Below are 10,000 nucleotides of genomic sequence, written 5' to 3'. Positions count from 1 at the left end.
GGTGTCTGGTCCATGAGGACGGCGGCGTCGTCGTCGTCGTCTTTGGGTTCCTGCAAAGGGGACTCAGGGACACACTCAACCGGCTTTTCGGCGGAGGACTCAAGCTCCACTTGTACCGCCGGGCACTCAGACGCCACTTGGGGCTCAACCTCAGACTCCAAGATAATGGGGGACTTACATTTGTCGGCGGCAGACTCACTTTTCGCCTCAGGAGCGGCTTCAGTGGTCGCGGCAGGAGCGGCCTCGGCAGGGGCCGCCGGCTCGGAGGGAGCAGCGTCGACCTTGATGGAGGCGGACTCTGCCTCCAACCGGGCAAGCTCAGCCTCGGCCGCAGCGAGAGCGGCAAGCTCAGCCTCCATGGCTGCCTTGGCTGCAGCCTCACGCTCGGCCTTCCTACGCTTCTTCTCGAGTTTCTTGCGTTCCTTCTCGTCAAGGACCTCCTCCTCAGCAGGTGGGGCGTCCGCCGCAGCAGTAGGGGCAGGAGCAGGCGCGGCGGGCTCGGCTTCAACCTTGGGAGCTTCCTCGACGGGAGCGGGTTCACTCTCGGTGGCGGGAGCAGGAGAAGCAGCGGCGGCGGCAGAAGCGGCTTCGGCAGAGGCTTCTAAAGCAGCAGGAGCCTCGTCACGCTCCTTGGACTTTTTCTTCTTCCTACGCTCCTTCTTCTCCTCCTTCGGCTCCTCCTCCGCCTTGGTATCTTCTGTCGGAACGTCCGTGATGGCCTGCAAAAGGATTTGGTCAGTTCAAGCATCCTTAGAGGGTGATGGCGGTACGACTAACTATCGGCCTCCCCGCTATAAAACCCATCCCTCTCTCATCTTTGTTAAGATATTTAAACTTGAAGAGAATGTAACTGTCAGATCAACTTATAAGCCTCCTAAACCCAAAAAAGCTGGACAAGGGTGCTTGAATCAGACAAGCCAAGATGATAAGATGAGTTTTAAACCAGCTATCACAAATAGAAAACAAGGACAAATAGGAGCTGGCGTCTATTCAACGCAAGAAAAAGTGCAGCCACTTATGCAACTGAAGTACATCTATCCAAAATCAAAGAGAAAAAGGAAGATACTAAAATGAAACCACTGAGAGTCTTAAGTCGTCTAAAGCTAAAAAACAACAAACAACAACCTAAGGTTCTAGATCTACCCAAAAATATTTATTTATGTCATCTGGAATACTATCTGGGTAAACTTGGAAAAATCATAGTTATATATTGATTTTCTTTTCTATGAAAAAAGTTGAAGAACTTGTCGTTCAGGGGATAAGGCCTTTAGGGCGTGCTGCTAAAGACATAGTCTAAGTGCAGTGAAGTACTATGAAGACTGTTTACAGAATCCTTGAAGGATGAGGCACTGGGAGCCGAAGCGAAAGTTTCTTTACTTTCTTTCCCTTTCTAAGCCCTTTGTGAGCCGTTGTGGATTCTGCCTGTACTCGCCCTGAGGTGCGTCTCGGGAGCACGTGCATTGGGCGAGAATGATGGAGACGAGAGGTAGAAACAGAAGAACTATGAGCATCATTTTGATCTCCTATGAAGTACAAGTGTAACCAGACCCTCACCTTCACCCCGATGCGACTGTTGAACCTGACGCCGGAATTCTGCGACAAGGCAAAGACACGGTTAGAGAGGGACTCGGAAGGTTTTTCGCATGGCGAGCACACTCGCTATCTCCTTACGAAGAGGAGCTCTTTGGGCTCACACTCCTTTTCGCAAACAGCTTGGAGAACCTTCATCATGGAGGTATTACTCATCATCATATCATCTGTAGTTACATTTAACTCTGATGACTTTGATAGTTCTATATATATGCTTGTCCTCCTCCTTCCTTGTACATTGGAACTGTACATGCAATGTTCCAATCTACCGATACACTTCCTTTTCTTCAACACATATTGATCAGTTTCACCAGTCATTTCACTATCGTTAGTCCAGCTTTATCAGACATTCTACATGGCAACAATCTAACCAAAGTGTCTTACCAGACTTCATCTCTTTCAACGCTCTTTCTGTCTCCCCTTTTGCGATGGCCTCCTAGTATCTTCCACTGCCAAAACCAAAGCCGCTATATTCTCCTCTACATTCAACAACTTGTCACCCACATTTCCATGAATATCTGTCCATCTGTTCCTTTTATCCTCTCCTTTCTACCTGACTCGCTCCCCTTATTATTTTCACTTCTTTTCAAAACACCTTTTCATTCCTTCCAAAATTCTCAGTCAGACTCCTATCACACCTTACATCTCTTCTATTGACTTCCCTAACCTTGCGTTTTACTTGCAGCCTCTTTACTCAACGTTTCTAATATACCTCCTTATTTCTTATTTACAACCATTACTCGTATGTTTGCCTCTTTTCTGCCACCACCACCCTCACCTCTTCATCCCATCATTTGCTGTATCTTTTCCTATTCCCTCCTACCCTCCTTCTCCTACACACCATCTTTACAAACTTCAGTACTTTCTTCATCTACTTCTATTCCTCCTTTATCTTTCACTATGTTCAACATTTCTCTCAGGTTCCCCTGGTACTCTTTCTCTCTCTCTTTTTCACCCAACTTGGCCACTCTGAGCACCTTTCTGCCTCTCTTCCTTCTATTTATTCTTTTTCACTCTGTCCCCCACCTTGTTCCAATAATTTCCCTTCCACCAGGTAATGATCAGACATTCCATAGCCCCTTTCTTACTCTGAACACAATTACGACCAGAATTCTTCCAATTGTTTTACTCAAAGCTAACATATTCACGCTTTTCACAAAAATACTACTAACATCTTGGCTTGGAACTCATTATTTTTCTTACGGTATAAACATTTGCAACACGTTTATACAAATAATAACTTTTAATCAAATAGTAACCTATCTAAATTTTTATCTGTTCCAGCTTAATTACATCCATGGGTAAAGACGCAGGCAGAGGAATCAGAAAAAAATGTATTTTTCATAGACTATTGGGCAAAGATATACAAAAAGAACCCTAAGAATGAATAACAGCCGTATTTCGGAACGAGGCAACGAGGAGGTGCTGCATCTCGATGGAACCGGAGACTTCGACCTCATTTTGGTCTCGATGAGTCTTCGACCTCATTTTGGTCTCGATGAATCTTCGAATAGACGAACCCTTGGCTGAGGCGGTAAAGTCGACATCCTGACTCGAACGCAAACCCAAAACAAGACTCCAATCTTGAATATGTTTAAGAATTTTACCCCAAATCCTTATACCAGAGATAATTGACTAAAAACAGCAACGTCCCTCTACTTCATCCAGGTCCTAAATCCAGCCCCTTTAAGCCTATTTATTCCAGCCCCTGAATTTACTTAAATAATTAAGTTGAAGAAACTTGTCTCTATACATCATAAACCCCTATATCATAAAACCAGCACTATCCAAATATCATTGATATTTCATTTAATAGTCTTAGAATAGTTACCCTGTTATTGACAAAGGAAATGAAAATCTATCACTTAAATCTAAATAAGAAATATATTAGAATATCTAAGCAAGGTATTCATGAAAATCTATCACTTAAATCTAAATAAGAAATATATTAGAATATCTAAGCAAGGTATTCATGTTATACTTAGCATAATACATACTATTAAAGAAAAGTAATTTTTGTTATATATGAATGAAAGTATTAAGAAATACATATTATCTACTGAATTAAATGAAGAGATGGGTTATACTAACACAAATCTATATTGAATAAATTGACATAGAATATGATATAAGGTTGGTTATGCTGCATATGTAATAAAGTGTTATACCTCAAAACAATAGTTAATATTTCAAACCAACAGCTGGATACGCGTGGAATAAAGTTTCTTAGGTTGTGAGTGTATGAATTTACATGATGCAAAATGGAACAATATATTCCATAACTGTTATGGTATATCCAGCCGTTAGTCTGGTCAATCATGTTGTACAGCTATTATGCTATCATTCGGAGAATGTAAGATAGTTACAGATAAAGAAATAGAATAAGGGAGAAAAGAAGAAGAGAGTGCAGAAATACTATTAAAAGGAGTTAAGTGTTCACGAGTGGCAATATTAGAATGTTTTGCATAATTTTTCTGTATTCACGCATGCGCAGTAGGTCTTGCTCTTGCTGGTGAGGTTGGAGAACATGGTGCTGCATCGTTTCAAGGCCTCAGGAGTGTAGATGTTATGGCAAAGCCGCTTCCTCAAGTTCTTTTTCCCGATAATGCATAGTCACAGAAGATGCTAAAATTTACCATTAGAACTCGAAATAAAAAAAATGAAAGTTGCAAAAAAAAAAAAAAAAAGAAGTGAGACTAAGAGAATGTTTGGTCAGATCAACATACCTTGCATTTGTTAAGTTGCTCGATAATTTCCTCAATAGTAAATTTTCTGTGGATTTTCTCCTAGGTCTCTACATTCTTCCAATTGGATACAAATCCACGGATTATTCTAGCATGCGTACATATACTTCTGCCACCCAATGGCAAGACATGAAAAAAGAGAAAAAAAAAAAATCTTGCGTGCCGACACTTACCAAGATGGTGCCCATGGGAGATGGGAGTCTCAGAGGATGCTGGGAATCGAGACGAGACGAAAAGCAGGGCGAACAGTGAAATGGGAAAGGAGGAGGAAGTAACCAAAAGTGAGACAAACGAGATAAAGAAAGTTAACGGGGAAATGATGAACTGAAAAGAGAGATGGCAGGAAGGAAGCAAGGTAGAAGGTGAGATGAGGAATCAATGGGAGAACAGTGAGATGGAACGGGAAATGGTAGAAAAGACAGATCGAGGCAAGGGGACGGGAATGGAAACGAGAGAAAGAACAAAGAGCAAGACGAAAGGAATATGGTAAGGCAAGGACGAGAGACAGGAGACGAGACGGAAAACGAGACAGGATTACAAGGCCAGGAACAGGAGAATGAGCCAGGAGTTGCTGCTGCGGAGGAAGGGACGGACAAAAGTTAAAAAAAAAAAAAAAAAAAGGAAAAAAATGTGAAACATGATGTGGTGCTAGGAAGAGGTGCTGGTGTACAGTTTACATTCTCAATGCCTTCTAAAAAAAAGTAGGATAAAAAAGGGGAAAGAATCAGGATTTTGGCCTCTGTGCTGTGGCGGAGGGCAGAACATGGGGTGCTTAGACACGGATGGACACAGGGAAGTTTGAGCAGAAGTGTGGACATTTTCTTTTTGGCTGAAACCAAAGGGGAAACGACAGAATATCCACATCCATTGCATGTGAAAGACAAAAAAGTGCTGTGTGTGTGTGTGTGTGTGTGTGTGTGTGTGTGTGTGTGATCGCACGCGTGTGTGTTTGACAGAAGGTGAGCGAAGGCTATGCGAGTGAAAGGAGAGATTGTTGTGGTCAAACGAGGCTGGGTACGTTGTTGGGTGTTGCGTCATGTGGGAGGCAGAACGGTCTCAAGTGGAGGCGAAAGGAAATGAAATGTGAGGTAAAAAGCGCAAAGTAGAATATATATATGTTATCTGTCTAAGAGGGAATTACAGAGGTGAAATACAAGTAAGCAAGGGCCATCAGCTAGTGGTGGAGTAGGTAAGGAGGAGCGGGACAAGGGAAATCTATAATTCATTGATGAAAAAGGAAATGGGATTTGTGGTGGTGGTAACAATGTGGCACAGGCTTGAGGCCCGAAGCTGCGAAGAGTTGGAGCAACGCATTTCGCGATGTGGCAGCCACTTGTTCATGGAGGGACCGGGGTAGGGGGCGCGGGCGGGAATAACGAGGACTTGGGGGAGGGCGTGGGGAAGAAGAACGTGGGTGGGTGTGAAGAGGCGCAATCCTTTCTTTCGGTAAAAAAAAAAAAAAATCGGCAAAAAAAAAAAAAACACGAACATTGGAGAGACTGGGCACACATTGATAAAAGGATTCTGATTCTACTTTAAAGTGCATGAACATAATCATAGATAGAAATAAAAGTAAGAAGACAGAGATCGATGGATAATGGGGAGAAGAGAGAGAGAGAGAGAGAGAGAGAGAGAGAGAGAGAGAGAGAGAGAGAGAGAGAGAGAGAGAGAGAGAGAGAGAGAGAGAGAGAGAGAGAGAGAGAGAGATAGATAGATAGATAGATAGAGAGATAGATAGATAGATAGATAGATAGAGATAGATAGAGAGAGAGAGAGAGAGAGAGAGAGAGAGAGAGAGAGAGAGAGAGAGAGAGAGAGAGAGAGAGAGAGAGAGAGAGAGAGAGAGAGAGGGGAGAAAAAAAAGGGAGAGATAAAAGAGAGAGAGAGAGAGAGAGAGAGAGAGAGAGAGAGAGAGAGAGAGAGAGAGAGAGAGAGAGAGAGAGTATAAGAGTGGGTTTTGTAAATCGTTGCAGAGAGGTTACCTCGGACAAGGAGGGCGTACAATCCACGACGGCACATGCGGTACAAGTGAGTGGCAGTAGAGCTGAGTTGAGGCTGGTGTCTGTGTGTGACACCAAGTGAGGTCCTTGGCAACCTCCTACGGGGCCCTGGCAGCCTCCTACGGGGCTCAGCTAGGAGGCCGCAAGCCTCATACTACTTCGAAACAATTCTAAAAACATCACATGTATAAGGAGTGTATGAACTCGACAGACAGAGCACAAATGACTACAGTCCTGGTCTTCAGGTATACGGTTTTACAGTGTGGAAATCTATTTGAGGACGTTTAATTGGCGCGCCATTATCGCCCTGCACCTTGTACAGCTTGTGATTAATTAAAAGGGAATTCACATGGAGGAGTGTCGCTTTGACGTTAACTATTCCACGAAGTATATGAAGTCGACACAGGGAATGGCGAGACTTTGTTATGAAAATGGTTATAGGACAGTTTCATCTACATAGCGTATGTTTTTGTTCTTGAGGGAAAACAACGTCACATGAGGGAATAGATAAGAGCTCTGATTCCGTAGGAAATGCTACATTATAATACTTAGTTAACCTCGAAGCACTGAGATCAGAAGGTGCAGGACGACTGTAGGCCAGACACAATTGAAAGTGGTCGCTAGCTAGGCACGCTCAACTGGCATCAAAACCACACATAGCAAACCACTTGGCACGCTGCTGTCCAATGAAGACGGGCGATTCATTCACCAAGACTGTCTGTCGACGGTGGTGTTGTTGTGCCACAAAACTAACCGACGTAAAGCTAATGTACATCTGCACTAATGACTGACTGCAGGACTCGAAAGTAAAGTGAATTATGTTTTCAGATCGTTAACTGCCATACAACCGGCTGCATGCATGCAGGCGCAATTGGGGTATGCCGCCCTTTGTCCGGGGGGACCTGTTCGGGCGGGAGGCGATGGTGGGACCGCTGGGTGCTGTTGGGGGGCCAGGTAGGATGCTGCAAGGCGGTCAGGGACACTTTTCGGAAGGGAAAACTATTCCTCACCTTCACTGTCGCTATTGTTATTGTTAATTTCACCATTTTTATTTTTTTTTCTCCTCCTCCTCCTCCTCTTTCTCCTCCCCCTCGTCCTCCTGCATTCATTCCTCCTCCTCTCTTCCTTCTCCTCTCCCTTCAGTATTTGTTAATTTCATAATTTTTGTTTTTTCTCCTCCTCCTCCTCGTCCTTTTACATTTATTACTTCTCCTCTCTTCCTTCTCTTCCTTCAGTATTTGTTAATTTCATAATTTCTATTTTTTCTCCTCCACCTCTTTCTCCTCCTCTTCCTCGTCCTCCCACATTCATTCCTCCTCCTATCTTGCTTCTCCTCTTCCTTTAGTATTTGTTAATTTCATAATTTCTATTTTTTCTCCTACTCCTTCTGCTCCTCCTCGTTATCCTACATTCATTCCCTCTCCCTTCTTCCTTCTCCTTTTCCTTCAGTATTTGTTAATTTAATAATTTATATTTTTTCTCCTCCTCCTCCTCCTCCTCCTCCTCCTCCTCCTCCTCCTGCATTCACTCCTCCTGCATTCACTCCTCCTCCCCTCTTTCTTCTCCTCTTCCTTCAGTATTTCCTTTCTTCCTTCCTTTCTTTCTCTTCTCTTTATCCCTTTTTTTCTTACGTGCTCCCCTCTAACTTTTATTTCTTCCCTCCTTCAACCTCTTCCTCCTTCTCCCGTATTTCCTCGTCCTCTCTTTCCTCTTCTCCTTTTCTCATCTTCTTCCCTTTCATGTTGCCCTGGCCTGGCACCAGACCAACCCCGGAGCGCCAATGAACGCCGTGAGCTGACGATCACATCCCAGGCTGGCGCCACCATATCCCAGGTTGGCGCCACCACATTCCAGGCTGGCGCCACCACATCCCAGGCTGGCGCCACCACATCCCAGGCTGGCGCCACCACATCCCAGGCTGGCGCCACCACATCCCAGGCTGTCACCTCCACATCCCAGGCTGGCGCCACCACATCCCAGGCTGTCACCTCCACATCCCAGGCTGTCGCCACCACCACCTCCTGCGCCCTGTCCCTGCAGTTGTCCACGCACCTTGTAAGGCCCGTCGCCAGCGTAGTAATAGTCACGCACCTTCTCAGCGACCGTGTCCTTCTTTCGGGAAGTGTAGCCATAGGTGGAGAAGAAGGAAGAACCAAGTTCTACCTTAGAGAAAGGCTTCTTGTCCGATGGACCCGAGAACACTGTGTCAGGCTCCTCCCACTTGGTGCTCGAGTATTTGGACTTGTAAGACCCTGTGTAGGTCTCAGGAAGCACTGCAGGGAGAAGGAAAAAAAAGAAAAAAATGAGGTCAGCATGTGCTCAGACATAAGTCATCGGTTGAATTCTACATGAAATGGATGACTTGGAATGATGAAAGAAAAAGACCTGAGGATGTCTAAATGTCGTTCCTTAGCCTTGGCAAGCGGTCCCATTGGCATAAACATGCTTACTATAGAAGATAATCCAATAGATGTGAGTGTAATAGCTAACAGAAGAATGAACGGAAGCATTGGGCATGAAACACGTTGATACTGGATGAATATAATGACTGATGGCTATTTTTATATCCGAGATTTGGAGCACAAGCTATGTAGCCTGTGGGACTGAAAGCGTAGGTTGTGCAATTAGTAATGCAAATGATCTCTCTCGGTCATATTAGGATCATCAAACGTGCGCTCAAATCCTACCCGTATGAATCCAAAAATACGAAATGAATATGTCGACATAATTGTAGCGTTACTGTTAACACAACCTATCCTGATCTCTCTTCTGTGGCTTATAAAGGAAATGCTTAACTGTTGAGATTAAATTCTGTTCATAGCATTATGATTATTTGTAATTTGCTACATTTAGCGTCATAACTAGACTTTGTTTTGCTGATGGCGCAACTGGAAGCGTAATGGGGCTCTCATTTTCTTAACCTCAAGTTCAAATCCCGCATTCTCTCCGATTTCCAGCAATCATTCTGACCTGCCCCAATATTCCAAACGCATAAGGAGAAAATGTGATGTCTATGGTCGCAGCTAGGCGACTCCTGGGAAATGCTTCTCATCTACATTACAATGAGCCTGGGGCGCTCCCTAGGTTAGACTTAGCGCATGCGCTGCACGAGACGACATACCACGTCATCTACTATGGACCTCATGGCCGAAGATTTTTTTGATTGTCTTTTGTGTTCATATCCTTATTTCTATTTCTTTTTTTATATGATGGTGTTTGGTTTGGTATCCCACATCTTTAAGTGTCTTTGTTTGCTGATCCTTGTCTAATTACAGGTACACATCGACCATTATAATTAAAATTTTTACGTGATTTTGATAAAGTAGTTTGTGAGATTAAGGAAAAATATAGGGATATTTTCTCCGTAAAACCTCCGGAAAAGCCTTTCGTATTGTCTTTAATTGAAGTAACGCCATTTATGTCTATCTATCAGCTGAAAGAGTCTTTCTAATGTATTACAATTATAGAAAATATTTATTCCCCAAAATATGAGAAGAGAGAAGTGTATAGATCATATATACACCATGTACATGTATAGCCACATGTGCACATAATTGTACACACGCACACGCACACACACGCACACACACACACACACACACACACACACACACACACACACACACACACACACACACACACACACACACGCACACACACACACAC

At 43.9% G+C, this 10,000-nt stretch overlaps 1 protein-coding gene across 22 annotated transcripts in view; it reads right to left on the bottom strand.

The window, feature by feature from the left end:
- LOC143017740 (uncharacterized) overlaps window positions 1-10,000 on the bottom strand; it is a 125,968-nt gene that overhangs the window by 6,838 nt on the left and 109,130 nt on the right. For 17 of the 22 annotated variants that reach the window (XM_076172556.1, XM_076172559.1, XM_076172560.1 and 14 more), the window contains 2 exons: window positions 8,387-8,607; window positions 179-719 (listed from right to left, as the gene is read on the bottom strand). In XM_076172556.1, coding sequence (XP_076028671.1) covers window positions 179-719; window positions 8,387-8,607 — 762 coding nt within the window. The remainder of the gene's footprint in view (window positions 1-178; window positions 720-8,386; window positions 8,608-10,000) is intronic. The other 5 variants (XM_076172558.1, XM_076172565.1, XM_076172557.1 and 2 more) reach the window with 2 other exon arrangements.

Source organism: Oratosquilla oratoria, chromosome 33 (assembly GCF_046742065.1).
Source record: "Oratosquilla oratoria isolate Oo_2021 chromosome 33, ASM4674206v1, whole genome shotgun sequence".
In the NCBI taxonomy this organism is placed as follows: Eukaryota; Metazoa; Arthropoda; class Malacostraca; order Stomatopoda; family Squillidae; genus Oratosquilla; species Oratosquilla oratoria.
This window is presented reverse-complemented; position numbering and strand designations above follow the sequence as displayed.